The following is a 19,303-nucleotide window of genomic DNA, read 5'->3' on the forward strand; positions in this document are numbered from 1 at the left end:
TATGAAAAGTAAGGTGTCGGTGACTGGGACGACTTTGGGCACGTGGTTGTTCATATTTCTAGAACCTCTCGGCTGGAATATGTTAATAAAGACGTATTGCCCGTGGATTAACTTTCCATTGGGACTCCTTCTTGCATGTGCTAATCTGATTATTTTTCTCTCGTCAATTCCGCGCCAGTATCAGATTATCTCTCTGTCTGATTCAATTGTGGTAAATCGCATGTTTGGTTTATAGCAAACCCTTGCGAGGACTAGTAGAAAGCTGAATCTTTTTACATTAGTTAGCTCTTTGCATTAAATACTAGTTTAATAGGCAACTGGCGATTTCCTGAATGCTGTGTCGGTCAGTATGGGTCCTATTCGTACATTCCGAATTTAGTTGAAGTACAGAGCACGATTGCGGGAATACGTTCCGTATGGCCTGATTTAGACTTCGCGTAACAGCAAATACTGTCCATCATTTATCTAATTCATAATGTGCTGTAGAAATAGGGTTTCACCAAATGATAGCAACGTTACCTAAGCGCCCGTGGGCATCAGCTATGCCTAGCATGATGGTGAGTGCCGATTGCAGCTCGTTTTGTCCTACAACATCGACTTTGCAATATGCGATACCTTGGATGGCAACAAGTGACTTGCCTTATTTGTATTACTGAATTCGGAATTTAGGCCATAGGATAATTTTGTCAGTGAACTTCGAAAGCAAACGATCTGGTATTTAGTCAACGACTACAAAGTGTTATACTGATCATTGTGAAATTAATGTGTTCCCGTGCTGAATCGTATTTTGTTAGGCATCAAATACAAGTAGATCGTTTAACGACGAAAATCCTTAGTTCTATTCGAAATTAATTTATTGATGATAAAATGCTATTTAACAAAAGAAATTGTTTTGCATGGCTAATAGGCGCAACGTGAACGTACATTTAGTTGTGTTGTAGCCGTTTTCGGGGGGTCGAACAGAAGACGTAAGGACAAAAAGGGCAGTCTATATGGGGTCTATTAAATACCGATGTATTAGTTGTGACAATCTTCTCTAAAAGGAGGTAATTTTTAATAGGCCAGTATTATCATGGTTGTCAATTAAACTGTCATGAAAGTAACACCGGGAACTCAGAACCATACATAGCCATCAATTCTAATTTACGACACACATACGAGCTGTGTATGATTATAATCACTACGGTGATCCCTGAGGCAGGACTAGCACACTTGCCTATTCATATCAGTATATTACAACCTACTGTACATCTGGGTGAAAGAAATATTCCGTAAAAGATTAACCGCTGTCGTTTTATACCCTCATCGACTGAACTATGTAAAATAGGACTTCCAAGTCACAGGCATTCAATTCAGTGGACTCGTTTCCATTTTACTACTACCGTATTACAGAGTCTTACGTTTCCGGCTTTGTTTGCTCGAGTCCACTAGTGAAACCGATGCCGTCTGCCTCTTCCTTCGTAGCTCTTTCAGTTCCAAGCAGATTTTTTGTTTGCTTCTCTGTTAAGCAAGCCAAAGCCTTTGGCAAAGTGAGTTTGAAGTATGCAGTTGAAGCTTAAGTGGCACCACCGTCGATGTTCGAGCAACCGGGCTTTCTACTGCTGCTGTTAAAGCAGTACATACATCCGCGCAAGCTTCCCCTTTTCTATCTCGATCGACGGGCAGCAATATGTTCCAACGCCCGTCTCCTGTTAGATATTCCTTTTTCAGTCAATTTTTCAGCTGCCCGTATCACTAACAGGATTGCTCCTACTTGGTCCGCACTTGTTCAGCGATCTCTTTCAAGCCGTGCACAAGTACTGTTCTGTCAAGTTCTATTCGCTGTAACCCTAGATATACGTAGGCGAGCACCACAGATGCTTCTCGCAGAGATCCGCAATCCTTGTCTGCTTCGGCCTGTCGCGTTCTTGGCTCTCTTTCGCGAGCAAAGACCCTTGTCAGCTTCCACTTTTCATTAATGACGAGCCCTCGATATAATTGGCTTCACAAAAGCATTTGACAGTCGGCGGCAGATGCCAGGCCAGTGTAGTAGGGAGCTATTTCAAAGCCTCTGTTGGAAGTTGTCTTACGGGCACTATCGTAACGGAAGTCCTAAAAGGCATGTCCCATGGAAAGTGAAACGACCATAAGAGATGATCTGGCGCTTTAAAACCGAAAACATTGGAAGAAAGAAGCCAACGTGCACTAACTGCGCATCCGACCAACGTGGCTAGTAGTGGTTGAGCGTGCCATATTAGAGATACTGACAAAAGGGCAAAGCTAGCGGCAGTACTCAACGATGTGGGCATCTCGAGTTGTTTTTCTTTTTTCAGTCAAAAAGCAGATTTCCCTGCAAAACGGTGAATGTCGAAAACGGGATTTCCTATTCGGTCACTATGCAAGAAGGCCGATTTTAGCAGAGAAGACGGACGACTATTTGCTAGCATAGGACGATTGTGACATCTTCTACACATTAAGCATAGGAAGAACCATCATTTGGAAGACACTGCGCATTTAAGGCTATTTAAGTGTTGCATCGAGTGAAATGTTGTTACGCAAAGCATCGTAGCGAATGCATTAGATATACTTCCAAAAAATCAATATAACAAACAACTAATTGGGATTAATTTTCTAAAAATCAAAGTATCTATGGTTGCAGGAAGCTAACCTGAGTCTGTTGGGCAATATTTCTGATACTTTCTTTTATCGAGTTGAAATTCAATTTGGTTTTTGTAGTTTGTTATTTTTTGTAACAGTTTATATTTCGTACAACCTCGTGTATTCTCTATTAATGAGAGATTCTTTCAGAATAAGGCGTACATCAAAGTGTAGTTCGAACTGTGTAGTAGAATCTGTCGTGCTAAGGAAGCTCTGCATTTATCGTCAACATCAAATGCAGTCATATATAGACACTTAGTAACAGAAGAATGTTCAATGCCTTGTTATCAACGACTGGTACGAAGCAAACTAGAAGTACGAAAGCCACGTCGAAGCAATAGCGGTCTAATCCAGCTACAGTCTGTGATGCAAGGGCGTAAGAAGTTGACTGTAGAAAACCGTCAACAAAATTGACCTTAATCACTGTAGATGCAAGTCAGCACGTCTGCTAAGAGGCGCACGACGTAACGGAGTAGATTAAGGAACTAAAGGTGAATTGGGCTGAGTGGGGTAACGCAGAACGGCTCGCTAAGGTACGCGGCTGCTAGGCACGGTGGCCTTGCTACCTCACGTGCTTCGGGCGTCCCCGTCGCTCCGGCAAACGGCTGAAGTGACGCAGCCTTGCTGATGTTGGTGGCGGCTTCTTCTGAGAACATACTAACAGTGCCGTTTCCTTTAAACTGCAGCCAGAATGACTGCCACTATACGGTCAAGCGAACGGCGGTTCCATGCTCGTGGTCTCCCCAGAGGCAAGCATACGCCGCCACTAACGCCGATCGGCTAACAAAAAGCCGTGGAATAGTTGACAAGAACGGGCCAGCCAGCGGCGGCAACGGCGATAACGAGCACTCGCCAAGTAGTAGCAAGACGCCATCGCACATCCCTTGTGAGTAGTACTGCTAGCAGCATGTTCTTGAATAGAGCAAAAATAGGAAAAATGAAAAGATGCTACCTAGATATAAGGCATCCTCGAAAAAGACTGGAGACGAAAAAGTCGAACAGAGACGAGTAAGCGACCGACCGACCAAGTGGACGAGATGCGTAGACAAGAGAACGCGGCCCAGGCGATGCCGAATGCGGATATGGTGACAACACTAAAAGCGGACAAGAATGAGACGGGGCGAGCGAAGAGCCCCTCGTAACCTTCCCCGCATCCAACGAAAGAACTAGCGTGTTAGAGCCAATAGAACGACATGCGGTGGGCAACACAACGTTGGTCCGTTTGTCAAAGAGCGATGGCGAGAAGGCGGAAAAAAACTGGAGGCGGAAAGGCGGACGGTGTACAAGCTGGTGCAAGGAACCGAAGTACCAGCCAGGCAACAGCAGGCGGAAAAAAGTTGCTATCTATTGCATTCGTCGCTGTTTGGAAGCCCTTGAACGTCCAAAGATGGCCCCACTATGAAGAATACCCCTGTTGGGAGCCGCCCCTACCACAGTGGCAATGCGCTTCTTCACGCATGTACTAAGCCTTGGCCTAGCTTTCTTATAATAACGATGGTACTATTGGGGCAAAAGAGTGTTAGAATAGAAGGTAAAAAAGGAGAGGCCGAAGGCAAAAGCGGACGAGGGACGGATAGCAGAGCTCGACACGATAATAGCAACAGTAGTTTCGGCAGGAGGGCAGCTGCCAAGCAAATAGCAGCGGTCCGGGATCTACACAGTGCAAGCTCGTCGTCATCTCGTCCCAAGATAGTGACGAAACTGGCACAAAAGAGTGGGCGTAAAAGGGGAGGGAGGGGGGGGGGGTATGAGATGGAAAACAGGCTTGTGTCAGCTTGGTTAGGAGGCATGTAAAACTTTTCCTTTCTACCAGCACCGGCTAACGCTAGCGATGTTGCCTTAGCTAACACTACATGTTGAAAAGCTTAGGATCGCTTTGGTTTAAAGCAGGAAATAACTCCAGTGCTTACAGGATGCTTTAAATGCGATCGTCAGGGAAAAACGTACTTTGAGAAAGAAAACATAGAGAGAAAAAAGCTCGATAGAAAGAAAGGACAATAAAGTAAATCTTAACGGAAAGATAACGTGTGGCTCTAAAGTCACGAACAAGGGACGCAGGTAACGCGCCTTCGAACAGATCTACGCATGCCGACCTGGGCGGGAGGCAATTCTTAAGTAATCGGGGAAAGTAGCAACTGTACGCAAGACAAACTGTCGCAGAAGCTTACGGGGAGGCACCGTTGTCTAGTGCTGCGCAAAAGAAACAAATTTAGGCTGTACGACCATTAGGTTAAGGTATTGCAATAAATAAGGGCTATTTATTTTTTGCTTTTTTCTTATTATCTTCAACTGCTACTACTAACTACAACTAATGACAACTGCCGTTGTCATTGTTATTTGTTGTTGATAAGGTACGTTTTTGTAGACAGACTATTGTTATGGCTAGCAATCTGTTAACAGGCAACTATTCCCTACTATGAGTGAATTCTAAACCGGTTCTTTAACAACTTAAGTAGTCCCTGTAATCAATGAGGACAAATTGAATAGAGTTACTTTTCTCACGTTTAGGGCATTCTGTAAAACCTACAAGTACGTATGGCTAAACCACTATTTGATCTCATTGCATATAGGCATAAATGTTTCGGGTCCTACTTTTGATACTGGTCGTTAAACATTAGTTAAAGACTGCGAGCTACCAGCATGAAGGAGGTTTGCCTGTCTAAGCCCAGCTACAAACCTGGATCACTTTACGTTTTGCTCAGGTTATTAGGTAAACATGTTGTCAGCTCACTGTCACACGAAATATAATCCACACCAAACCCGTCATTCAACTCAGACGTTACACCGCATTACTATAGTTTGGGATACATTTTTGTATTTGGAACGTAATCTTCCAGCAGAACGTACAACAAACGTGAAATCCAGAAGACTTGAAAAGGTTTCTCAAATACATCTTCCTCTTACTGCATAGTTTACTGCTGGCATGGTTAGGTTGATCTGCCTTGCAGGATACAACCTCTTACGCTTTCTCTCGACTAAAACTATCATTTAGAATATAGTCTAAGAGGAAATGATGTTTAAGGTACGTTGAGCCATTACGTTTACCTAATGCGATTAATTGTTTGTTCTGACTTCTAAATGCATTTTATACAAGGGTATCGACCTTCGACTGACGCGCGCAGACTACAAATCGACCCTGAACGCCTCAGACAAATTTCGTTTGATGAAGAGCAAGTCGACATGCTCCATACGTTGAGGAACTTGCAACACTATTTTTGGCCGATTCGCTCCATTAAGTTGATTGCTTTGGATTAAGTTTTGGAGAAATGCCGTTGGTTGCGCCGGCTTCTATCTCTAGAGCTGTGCCGTGACAGGCATTCCAGCTGAATGTGGCTGCCGTAATACTGTGACTGTAGAAACCATGTCACTCCCGTTGCGGCCCATTTCAGCTACATTCATTACTTTGCTTTGTTTCCAGTGCCCTGTTTGGTCCTAGAGAAGCCTGTTGTCTGCCTGTGTTGCAGGAGCCTCATCGAATTCGACGCGTCGAGCTCAAAGATTTCGACCTGCGCGAGCGACGCAAAAGGGGAACAGACAGTAGGCCATATTGCGCATTGCGTTCCAACTACATGAGACTTATGGGGCTATGCCGTTTCGTTCTTCCACACTTATCCCGAGTGAAAATGGTCGACGATGATGTCCGGAAGTGCATTGGCGTTTGGGACACATCATCTATGCACACATTTCTTCGAACTCGCGAACATTCACAAATGCTATTGTTGGTTCCGATGGTGGGCGTTAATGGTCCATTGGATGAATGCCCACCGTTGATGGAAATCATAGTTCAAATGAAAAAATAGAATACGGTAATCAATCAAACACCGTTGTATTGCTTCCCTCAGTGTGTGGTAATTAGGCATTGATAAATAGTTATGGAGGATAATTACTCTAAAATATTATATACATATATATAATGTCAAGTTGAATACGTTTAGGAGCTTAGCAAATCATCAGCCGTCTGTACTGATTGGTACTAGGGCGGCGAAACGTGCACTATGATGAACTGCCCTTGATTCGTTTATATATGTATTTGACAATTTATTTTCTGAACTTAATAATACTTACTTTCGACGTTTCAAGATAATATTTGCGTTTCGATGGACTTAAATGATAATTCCCCTTTTAATCAGCGTCAAGGTACTATGTCCATCACGTTACCTTGCACCTGTGCATTCAACACATAGACCATGGTCAATAGCAAACAACAAACAAAAACAAAGTTTTCCGAAGTAAGTGCCTTGGCTGATTATTATTCTATATGGGCTAGGAATGAACGAATCTACATGCATCGATATAATTGTAAACAACAGTCGTCTGCAATGATAAAGGAGGTCTCATTTGGTCTGCAACGAAATCCAACAAATGGGCTTATAAGTAATCGTACGTACTAGGTTACCAGAGTGGCCTAAAAGCGTAATCGTTTATATATCGTACACGAAAGTAGCTTTCTGTCTGAGCAGCGTTCTTGGAGCGAGCTTGAGCGCTCTTTATTCCCTGTACACTTCTGGAAAGACCATCGCTATGTACACTTAGCTGCTGCTTGAAAAATTTATGATAAAATTATAATTGTCCGGAATTTAAAGATTCGACGATTAGTAAGTTCCAAAATGTAATCTTGATTATGCTAGTTATATATACCCAACCAACTATCGTAAAGGATCATTGAAGCCTAACCGTTGGAATTAAGGACATATTATAACGCAATAGACACTTGGCCATTTCACCTGCTCTCATCACTAAAAACCTTCGCAGCGTTTTTAACTACCTCAACTGTAAAATTTATCCATTATGATTTTTAAATAGACAAAAAATAGGCGTACATTGAATATATGCGTTTTATGCCAGCTTGACTAATATGTATAGAAAAAAGGAAAAGGCAAAAATAGGTTTACAATAGAGCAGGACAAATTATTTATAATTATAGAAACATAGGTTGACATATAGAAAAACAGCCGCCTGACAATTCCTAACAACGCCTAAGAATTTTAAGCAATTTTTCTTACCGACTCCATTATCGCTCTGTATATGCTTATGAAAGGCAAATGAAAACCATATACGAGTTTTTAAAGTAGTAGGATGTGTAATGCGCTATCAGCATACCCTAGTGTTCATAGATGAGCTCAGTTTTAACGCAATACGCGTATTTGCCTTTCTGCAGGATTGCTCAGTGTTTTTCTTCGAGAAAAAGGTCGCAGAAAAACTTCACAAGCCAAAACGGAAAGAGACAATAACGGAAATTCTACGCTTTGGTGTTCGCCAACTCGAGCGCCACAAACATCCAAAACTCCTGTCACTCGCGCATCCTATCGAAGAGGCCAAGTGAGTTACAAGAATATAATTGTTCGTTAGTATTCATTAGATAACGATTAGATGATTTCTATTCTTTTTGAGGCCGTTGCGTACTTTTATATATATATATATAAAAGTACGCAAGTAGTATATATATATATACTATACAGTGTTGTCGTATTCTGAAAAATTTGCTCATGTGAATAGGCCGCTCTGGCCGACAAGAGTGAGATTATAAACCGCTTCAAAAGTGAATCTTCGCGTAACATTTTTCTTCAGCAAAAACCACCATCAGGACAATCGTGGAATAGATCCTTGATAGCATATTCCTTTGCGTGATTTTGCTTAGGCAGTGTCAATTTACCCAGCGAGCTCCAATCGCCAAGCGCGTGTATTGCCCGAGGCAATGCCCTTGTCTCGACGTTTTTTAGGCTCCTGACCCGTCTCCAACAACTTGACGGCTCACCACTGACATACTGCGTTACGGGTTAGGCCAGAGGTACAAATCGATTTTTGTTGTCGGCGTAGGTGATGTTTTGAAGCCTGCTAGGTTCATAACCTGGTCAAATGCCCTACTTAAATCTACTCATATTGTTGGCCGAAAGTACGCAGAACAACGGAATTTTGCGTTTGATTCACGTGTGCGTTCCTGCATTTTCTTTTGCATATATCGTCTGTTGGCTTTCCTGTCATTCTCTTGTATGGTGAAAAATTCGACCAGTCTGCCACTCGTGCGGCAGGACTGACCGAGGACTGATGGACACTAAAACATAAAGACGGATATTGCTTGTCACACCGAAGCGGTCACACGCTAGAGGACGATCGAAAACTAAACAATTCTGTCTCTTCTATCAGCCAACAGCAAGCTAGTCCTGTTACTGTCCTGTAGCCTTTAGGAGCAGATAGCAATAGTCTGGACGACCAACTGTCGATCCTTTGTTGAAGATGAAGAAAGCCGTGATCCTTTGCCATTTCACAGGCAATGCCGCTACTGAGGCAACATGTACATACCGGTATGTTGCAGTGCCTGCTATTGTAGCTGGGGTGCAATTGTAATGGCAACATGAGTATGAAGTGCCACTAGTAAATGTTGACATTGCTCATAGTGAATAAGCAGCGCAAACGGTAGCCAATCGTGTACAGCAGTCAGAGAGTATTGAGGTCCAACGGGTTCCGTTTGCGTGCCCAATAGCTTACTTTGTTTGATTGTGCCTGGACGAACAACACCTTATTTCTCGTTAAGAGTTGGTCTTTACCGTAGTTTCGTCAGTATAACTGTCCTATTTGGACCTTTTAGAAATGTTTTTGCAATGCCATATTATAATCTACATTTATCGTAACGGAATGTGTAAAAGGGTTCTACCACACCATGGTGTTTCAAATGATCTCCAGCGGCACATAAACAATTAGCCTATCCCATCGAGGCCCGTGTACACAGTTAATTATTCACGAAACAAGAATACCAATTGCTACTGATCTAGTCCACGAAGTCGTATGATCATCCAAGATGTTTTATATACATGTACTTCGGCTAAGTCCGTAGACGGCTTAGACAGACGGGTGTTTTCGAGATCGGTTTCGGGGTTAAAAAAATTCAGCTTTATCGTGAATTTACCAATACCCTTAGACAGGAAGAAATAAGAATATGAAAACATCTTGGGTTCAAATCTTACGAAAACCGTCTGTAGATGGACTCCTTATCTCACTGAAGGGCGACGGCGAGTAGGTTTTCCGAGTACGCTGAAGACTGATACGCGAGTCTGTTTACGTAACAAAATTACGGCAATCAAGCACGCCAAAAAATCTGCATTCGTTTCTAGTTACATTGTAGATAGCCAGAACGGGCCTGAATAGGTACAACGAGAATCAAAGAAGATCTATTGCTACGCGAACACGAGCTATTGTTATGATTAGTGTCGTGGTGCTATCAAAAAAAAAACTTGAGTACATTGTAGTTAAAATGCCGTAATCCATGGTCATGCGCAGTAAAACACACAATGGTACAGATATAGGATCACACGTGGGGGGGGATTTGATTCTCGTTGGTCCGTCCTTCTAAATACTGCCCGACCTGAATCGGCGTAATCGCGAGAGACAGCTAAAAACCAAATCGTAAAATATAACAAGAATGTATCGCACCTTCTTTTTCAAAAATCAACATCATATCAAAGAGGTGAATAGAATGAAAACAACATTGATATAATCTATGAATATCTAGTATGGTTGGTCACGGCCATCGGCTCGGCGAACTCTAGAAGTGTGCCGCTCACGATACATTTATCCCTACGCTATTTCAAAATGTCCTACGGTGAGTGTCCAACATTTAGGTTCATTATTGGCCTCGACCTTCAACATCATCTGACCTGTTCTAGTGAACGTCCGCCTACAGGAGCCGACTGCTAGCTATCATTTAATAGAGCCCATGTGAACCCAAATCGGTTTTCGATCATCATCACCATCGAACATCAGCGTACAATCGCCGTTCTTTATGCAACCTCAAAAAAAACCTAACGTAAAAATCTATTATTTGACGATTTAATCTCACTTAGCCTCAAATTAGTCTAATGGACCTTATCCATATATAATAGGCACTAATATCAGGAATTCGTTTGAAAGCCACCGAAAGAATTATCCAGTATAACGACATGACTGTTGGACTCTTTTATCGGACGGACAGATTTCGCCACGGGCGATATAATATGCATTTTAAACCTACTGTATTTTTTCTATCCTATCGTAATTCACAGCGACTCCCTGGCGTTCGTGACCGAACCAGTTCTCGGGAGTCTGGCTAATGTGCTCGGCTGCCTTGAAGACCGACTTCCTCAAACTATAGCACAAGAGACCCGCGATTACGAATTTCTCGATATCGAGTATAAATACGGTTTACTGCAGCTGACCGAAGCGCTGCTATTTCTGCACTACAACGCGAAGCTTATCCACCGCAATGTATGTCCCACTTCGGTGATTATCAACCGAAAGGGCACTTGGAAACTCGCGGGATTCGAATTCTCTGAGAAATGCAACGAAACTGATCCAATGGTTTGTGATTAGAGTTAACTGCAAGATTGTTGTATATAACTTGATTTGAGAATGGTTTTTGTAGCGTAGTGAGCTTCTAGCGATCGGTTTATAGTTTACGATGCTTCAATTTCCATAGACGACTATGAAGTATTTTCAATATATCTTCCGTTTGCGCTTGCCTCGAATATCGGAGATAATTTTGGTCTCGCCAGAACTTAATTCAACGAGTTCTACTTCTTCCGCTGGCTTTTCAGAGCCCTATAGGATGTCAGGGCTTCACGTCAAAGCTACCTAAAATGGGTCAACCCGACCTAGACTACACAGCGCCAGAGGTGCACGCCACGTCTTCATGTTCGCCACAATCCGACATGTTTTCGCTTGGTCTGCTCATTACAGCACTCTTCAACCAGGGACACTCGCTGCTCGAGAGCCAATTGTCAATTTCTATCTACACCCAACGCATCGAAGAGGTAGGAAATAATCAAATATGCCCTAGATTCTATGCGTATCTAGTATGTGTTAAACAGGAAATCCACCCGCAAGACCACATGTTAATATACGATGTACAGAAAAGTAATCAATAGATCTTGAATAAGTACCCAATATATCCGTTGTAGCATGAAAACGAATTGCTAAGAACGAAATCAAAGTTATAAGCTTCACTCGTGTTTCATCAATATACATGGTTGATTGTTTCTTTAAATATCTGGGCTCGAGGAATCTTGGGGGCGGGCGGGCGGACAGTCGGTCGTACTGACTATTTACTGAAATGGCGTGCAACGAAAAAATCGGCATTATATATATGCAGAGTATATATTTAAACAGAGCCCCTCTAAAAATAGGTACGTTTCAAGTGGGCGTCATCTTAGGTCAAAATCTAACGCTGAAAAAATGATTGACCCTTCGCATTCAGCATTCTAGATTTCGAGAACCATTGTCATATACTGATTATTTATTACTAAGACCGCTATATTGAATTTCATGTACTACATTAAATTTAAGATTATTTTCAAATATATGTTTTGTTAAATAGTTGCTGACTATACAAATTGTTATCATGTATGAATTAAAACGGTACCATTATATGCTCAGTGTTGACAAATGACTGGCAAAAGAATATGGGCGGAATATTGTTATGGGACTTGAACGTGAAGTTAGAGCTTTGATTTCAATGTACCCAAAACAAAGCAACGATGTATTTGTCGCTACGTCGATATTCCGCGAATAGCTGACGCAGACATTCGTATTCCATAAATAACTTACCAATAACCTTATTTCGTAAATAGTTCCATCATGGTTACTACTGATACAAACGTGTCGGCTATAATAGGCGCGACCAACGGCCTGTTAGCGTAGACAAAGGCCTTTTCCCCTTTCAAAAGATATTTTATATAGTTCGTTTCGTTTTAGTTATTCATAGCAAACCATGGCATGTTATACCGGCAATATTAGCAGCTAAGCATCTTTTAGTGCGCCTACCTAAGGCTCTATGCACAGCATAGACAACATACTTTTTTTTACGCATGCTAAATGATTTAGAGATTGATCGTGCAGTTAGAAAAGATTTAGATTAGTAGAAATTATACTAGTATGAGCCTTTCTGGCCGTCTATTCAACAAGCGCAATACTGGCCAGCACCTTAGCAGAGTTAGTTCCTTCTTTATCATTTTTTTTGGCCTGTCCAGGTTGCTAAATGCGTCCAACTCGCCCAGGTATCCAATATGAAACAATTCTATTCTCTGCTTATCGATTTGAAAGCTTTCGTCCTGATTCCATCCCGTTTTATTTAGCTCCTAATTCCAAGTCGGAAACTTAGTACCTTCATGTTTATTAAGTAGAGAAGAAGCTGCTTTTACACTTAAAAACGAAAGCAGCTAAAGTGTTTACTATTTTTTTTTTTTTTTTTTCGTAATCATTTACGTTGTCACTGATTGCACGGTAGGAGAGTAGCTTTTCTGACGGTCCTTCTTATATAATAGAGAATTCATAAAAAAAAAAAATTGCAGGAGAACTTTTGGTAAACACAGCCGCAAGAAGCTATAGAGAAGCTGAAGAAATCAATCATGAGGTTCCATGATCGTCACTATCAAATTTTTATCGCCGGTTCGAGACAGTAACCTCATTAACCTCAAACCTTAGGCAAATCCGTATGATTACTTTTTGGAACTTACAAGGATGCTTTAGCTACCTAATTGCAGGACGGTGATTAAATAACTAACGAAACTAAATTAGCTAAAGTAATTTAAAATTGATTCGAATCAAAAGTTTCCAATGTTAAACTCAAGACTTTGTTAGTGATTACCTGTGCCAACTGCATTCAATTACTGCCCGTTTACCACGTACATTTGAGGGACTAACTGTTTAACATAAATTCTAGGTAGTAATAAAAAACATTTCTGCTTTTTCGTCGGAACGAAAATGCTATGAAAGATAACTTTCCTAACTAACTAAAGTGTATGTATGTCAAGTTTTATTAGATTTATTTAGAAAGCAACTGGGCTTTTATCGAGAAGAACTATTGTTAGAAATAGTTATCGCATTCTCAAAGTTCTATATTTGTACATAATACCGAATAGTCCAGAGAGGTTTTCACTGTCTGAACTCATGTATATTATACTTGCATACGCAACGATAGTTCGGCAAAATGAGGCTAGATCGACCCTGGCAGGCCTAAGTTACATCTCTAAAATAATCCCTGTTTAGCACACTAGTTAATTAATAATTATTAATTTATAACATTAAACCGACATAGTGTGTTTCGAAATCAAAAAGAAAGAACAGTTCCGTTGCTAAATTTCCTATTTCTCCAACAACCAGCTCCATTAGGAAAAATGCATTGAGAATACGAGGCCTGCCTTCCTCCCTCCTAAATTTCAAAAGAAATCTTCTAAAACAAAGCACTCAAAAAATGTTAATCCTACAAATTGCACAAACGTAGTTTGTCCTACCCTCTTAGTTTTGTCAAATTCGGCGGCAATATATCAATTACGTTTGTGTCTTGTAGAACGACCACAGACCCCTTCTCCCTTTTCCCGTGATAACATTTATTTCGTCAGATATCTTCAGTGCCCCTCGATGCGTACGTTGCCCTCTGCGACCAAAGGATACCTTGAGTCCAATCTGGGTCTGAATATGCATGAACCCGGTAGGCTCGACCCGACCAGAGCCACTGGAGAATGGTCTGCTCCATCGACTTGTTTTGGTAGGATACTAGTACAACAAGAGCGTACGATGTTTTCGATTTTTATAACAAGTGCCCTGCAGAGTAGTCACATATTCTGTGACGAGTGCTCCATGCTAGTGCACTGCGACAATGATAAAATCGCTAGCTCTAACTAGTATTAAATTCACCCCTTGGTTATCGAACTATCTGCGGGTAACGTCCAGTTCAATTTCATAATATAAAGCCCATCGTCGACTATATTACTTTGCAAGTGTGGTTCCATGTAGTGACTAAGTTATCCAACATTTTCAATGCAATTCGGACTTGAAGTGCACGCTTTACTACTGTGTTCCTCTTCTACGCAGCTAAAGGATTTCCTTGCGTTTCCTCAACACAATCGGTACCATTTTATAGTTCAGTAACGGTATATCTGAATGCTGCTTTATTTTGGTCAGCGATCGCTTCGTATAAATTATTCATCATCTGAAGGATTACATTCACCATATAAAAAAAATTGTGTACGCATTTATGCGTACTTCTATATGTGTTCACGCTATATCTACGAAGTCTCTGATCAGGGATGATGTTTTCATTTATGCACGGTTGAGTCGGAAGAATTGAGATCACAACTTGCAGAACATACAGCGTTTTATCACATTGAATTTAAATACTTAAGGAGAGATTAAATAACGATTTAAGGGCGCTCGTCCTATCCCTTCAGTGTCAGAGTCATTGTCTTTCAGTGAACCTTGCGCGAAGTACTAGAGGGCAAGGGCAGTAAAAACAAGCATTCAGAATAAGCTTACTTCGTACCTTATCTAGCTTATAAGCCCTTATCCTAGCTTCGAATCCCTTTGTATTTTACTGCCTTTTCACTTAAAAGTTAAAAAACCACGATAATTTAGCGCTTTAAACACACAAGCCTCATTCGCCGTCCAACGTAGCAAATATCTTTACTGGGCTGTAACTCACATATGTAGTTCATGCGTACTTATACATAGAATAGAGATGCCTGCCTGCATCAAGCCTGGGCAGTGTACTGCCTGCTGGCAAGAAACACGGCCATAAATACACGATGCGGCTGGGTATATTTCAGCAAGATATTTGAATTAGGAACAATTGTTTAGCGGCTATTAACAACGATGGATTACCTAACGGCGGTTCTGGGCGTTAAGCATAGCTACATTTTCCAGAATAATACGGCTGTTATTTTTGGCACATCCTCTAATTTCTATTCTTGGGTTAATTATTTAATCCAAAAATAGAAAATGGACCAGCAGCATCTTTCTGCTATTCTTAGTGCGTTTCGGAATACGATATTGCTGTGAAGCGCATGCCGTGAGCTATATCGTAGTCATGAATGTGGTAACAACACTGTTTTTTTCAATTGCAGATGGACCGGAACCTTCACTCCCTCCTGGAGAAAATCCCCCACCACCTGCAGGAGCCCCTCCAGGGTCTGCTCAACATGGACGCCAAGCGAAGGCCCAACTCGCGAAACTTCTCTATCGTGAGTTCTTTTGCCGTTACGAGCTTTAACGTCGTCTTCACACGTCGTTAGCATCACCATTCATCATAAAATCTAAGCCAGGTCCCGCTTCTGCGTACAGATATGGAGGGTGGCGTGCCTAAATTAGAAAGTTTACCTACGATTTGTTTCGAAGGCTGTATCTATATAGAAAAAAATTGTTTACTATAAACATTTTTCTATACGTGCAAAAAGTTTCATATCTGAAGGTTTTATTTACAGCTTCCGGACACAAATACCTGACTAATAATTCTCAAAATATTCTGTTTTATTCTTTCAGTAGTAACTTTTCAATAACAATCGAGCGTCAAGCGGTATTGCGAGACATTAACTTTAGCGACTGATGTCACTTCTTGCAAAAAATTCTAACGGTATTAAATTTTAAGCTGCTAACAGGCCTCTCTCAAATACTTCTACAAAGTATCTTCTAGTTCGTCTCATAAAAGTTATTCTCGAATTTTTAAATGGCAATAATGCAGACTGTCGATTTCGGACAAAAGTTATTAGTCATGGAGGCAGCTTGTACAGCTCAGAGGAATTGGTTAATAGCTAAATTTCCTCAAATTCTGAAAACGGCGCGCTATTGTTTGCTAAAAAGGTCTGGAAAAAAAACAGACTTTATCTAACACCGGGGTAACAGTTGAAACCATTGTGTCAGAATATGTTTCAATTTGAACGTGTCACCCTGAGTACCTCCCCCTCCCCAGTGGAAAGGTTACATGACGAAACAATTCAACTATGATGCAGGCTATAAGTGTCCACGAAGTACGGGCTTGTACCCGCTCAGACTTACACACAATGCTATGCTGAAAGATAGAGAAAGCACATTGTATTTAACAAATGAATAACAGATTTTCAAATGTTTACATTTCACTATCCGCTAGGTAGATTACATATACACACAAGGCTTGACCTTACTTTTACAATGAGTGATGTATTATGATTTGGAAAACAGACCTTCAACAGCCCATAGACGGATTGGTGTATCCGATGGAGAATTACACAATACAAAGATGCGTTATGTTACTTGTGTGATCTTAATTAAGCACTCGCTTCTGTTATAGTCTCTAATGTCGCATGCTTCAATGAGCTTGTTCTCCATTGCCTGACCTTTATATATTATGCCCTTTGCAGCGCATCAGCACTGGCAGAATGCCTGTGTGACATCATACAAGAGTACAGATGGTTCACATTTTTTCGTCGTACTTGCTATGCTTTTGCATCGAGCGTGCCTTGTAGCGTCGTGGGTAGTTTTTGGTAAAATTTTTTTTCGCGCATGAACGTACGTGCCTGTATCGCAGTTTCTGAACACGACAGCTCTTCCTGTTTCAACAACAAGAATTGTACAGCAGTCTAAGGCTTGTGCATCACTGGCTGTATGGCACTTCTTTCTGTTTGCTGCTCCTGTCCACTACGTTCATAGCTGACGAATCTTTGTAAACAACATGATACCCACAATCACTGCTGCTGCTGCTGCTGCTGCTGTCTACTTACCCTCATTTCAACCTTCTGTTCGTGTAACTCCCCTTTTTGTTGGCTGTGGCCGCAACTTTGACGGGAGTTACTAGCTCACCTAACGTCTGCTCCTGCCCCTGCGTCAATACGACCAATACGCGATTCAGTTGCTTGCAGCTTCGTTTGCATCATCAGAGCGTTCTCCGGTCCGATTTGTTCGGGTTGCTTTGGTAATACTTCTGTAGTTCCGAGCCGTTTGGACAACTCCCAGTACCCCGCCAGCTTGTGAGATCCAGGCGATTCTTTTGGTGGCAACGCCTGCCTCTTGGAAGTCTTTACCTATCCCAATGCCCCCTTGACCCTGAACACCACTCTTCCCTGCATTGGCGTGGTTTGTTGTCCTGGTCCTACTTGCACCGTCGACGACGCTGTTACTCCACTACCAACAACACTGCCAGTGCGGCAGTTACGTCTGCCGCTACCTTTTGGTGCAGCCAGTATAGCTGAGTTGTGATAGTCCGCCGTTTTAAGCTCTTTTGGTTTGCCGGCCTCTTCTTTCTTTTCCTGGACTATCCTCTGCACTTCTGCTCCCACGAGGGAGTTCCCCCTCGCAGTCGATTTATCTTGATTACTACCTGAATGGTTTGGAGATGGCATCCTCCTACTACAGGCATGTGTGTGCGGGTACGTCTGTGTGTGCGTGTTCAAGGAAGAGACGAAGGGCAATAAGCAGATATCGCAAGGGCTCGCAGGGGATATTGACTGTCTGGAGATGCGTGTGGAAATAGTAGAGAATCGAGAAGTAGTAGCTATCGATCCACACCCACCATATGCGTGGAAGTCGCCGGCGCCATGTTCATTATGACAATCCCTTTCTATATTTACGTAAGTATATACCGGCCAGCCCGAAGGATAGTATAGTAGGCAAAATGTACGACGTTTCTCCACTTGCCTTACTTTTGAACTATCTTACTTCTTACCTACGCGACCAATTTATGAAAGTGTTAAGCCTAAAGTGTCAGCCACCAACTAAAAGTGCTCCTTACTCTGGGGAAAGCACTTCGTTACTAAGGCGCTGGCGTCTACCGTACGATTGTCATTGTTTTTCCCGACTGCTTTCTTTATTACTGACAAATTTCCAACGCACTAAATCGCCTGAATAGCTAACGTATATATGGACGTAACCATGGATGTACACGGTGTAGAAATGAAATAGACGAGCTGGCGGTTAAGGAGGTTTAAATCTTAATATATAGACTATCCGGTTTTGAGGTCTACAAGAAATTTGTTAATATATCAAGATAAATGACTCTCTCTACAAGAAGTTGGCCAGTTTTTTTTCTCAAAAAATACAAATGCGCACACCTATAGTGGATGACAGAAGACACTTCAGCTGTTTATTGCAAGCGGAAAAAACAGTATTTTGGTTGTTTTCTCCTATAAAGTATTCCCTGTAAAGGTCCATTACTAAATAGCCCATGTTAACTCGCGAACACCTTATGTATTCCATACTTAGAGTTGACTGCTTATTTGTATTTACATTTTTAATATGTGCATGCTGTTGCTTTACATATATCAAGGTTGTTAACTGAATTAAATGTTTTTAAATCGGGTTACAAGTCTACCATCACATGTACGAGCTTTTCAAACCCGTACATGCGACCTCAAAGTAACTCGCTTGATCAAACGTCCATCGGTTGGTACGATAAGGGAAAACAGATTGCAATTCCGCTTTACATATAGCTAACATAGAGTAAGATTGAAGACTTCAAACAATATTTAAACCCAATATTAGCATTATCCCACTCGATTTCCCTTTGGAGACATCAAGTGACTATGCTTAATTGTGTAAAGCGTATATAAACCTCAAATATTCAATGTTTGCTCTGGTTTACAGATCAAGTATTTTATGGATCCAGGCGTCCATGCACTACAATATCTTGACGTGATCCAGATGAAGGACTCCACCCACAAGACACACTACTACCACAATCTCAAACAAACCCTGCCCGCTATACCAAAGGTAGGGACGCCGGGTTGTCCCAGTTGTCCTGCACAATCAAACCTAGCCGATCGGTCCACAAGGCCGACCTTATCTAACGTATTGTGTCATCGAATATGACTTGTTGTTTCCTAGTCTTTCGTAATAACAGCTATCTCGTAATGCCTTGGTCTGTGAATTGCTGGGTCCTGATCGTTTCTTATGA

General features: G+C 41.7%; 1 protein-coding gene across 6 annotated transcripts in view; it reads left to right on the forward strand.

Moving 5' to 3' along the window:
• The window catches only part of bma (SCY1-like protein bma), a 136,405-nt gene that overhangs the window by 18,519 nt on the left and 98,583 nt on the right, over positions 1-19,303 (forward strand). For all 6 annotated transcript variants that reach the window (XM_086980293.1, XM_022794239.2, XM_086980291.1 and 3 more), the window contains exons 2-6: positions 7,796-7,956; positions 10,674-10,968; positions 11,205-11,420; positions 15,507-15,623; positions 18,994-19,119. In XM_086980293.1, the coding sequence (XP_086836419.1) occupies positions 7,796-7,956; positions 10,674-10,968; positions 11,205-11,420; positions 15,507-15,623; positions 18,994-19,119 (915 nt within the window). The remainder of the gene's footprint in view (positions 1-7,795; positions 7,957-10,673; positions 10,969-11,204; positions 11,421-15,506; positions 15,624-18,993; positions 19,120-19,303) is intronic.

Source organism: Varroa destructor, unplaced genomic scaffold, assembly GCF_002443255.2.
Source record: "Varroa destructor unplaced genomic scaffold, Vdes_3.0 BEIS01000002.1, whole genome shotgun sequence".
Classification (NCBI taxonomy): domain Eukaryota; kingdom Metazoa; phylum Arthropoda; class Arachnida; order Mesostigmata; family Varroidae; genus Varroa; species Varroa destructor.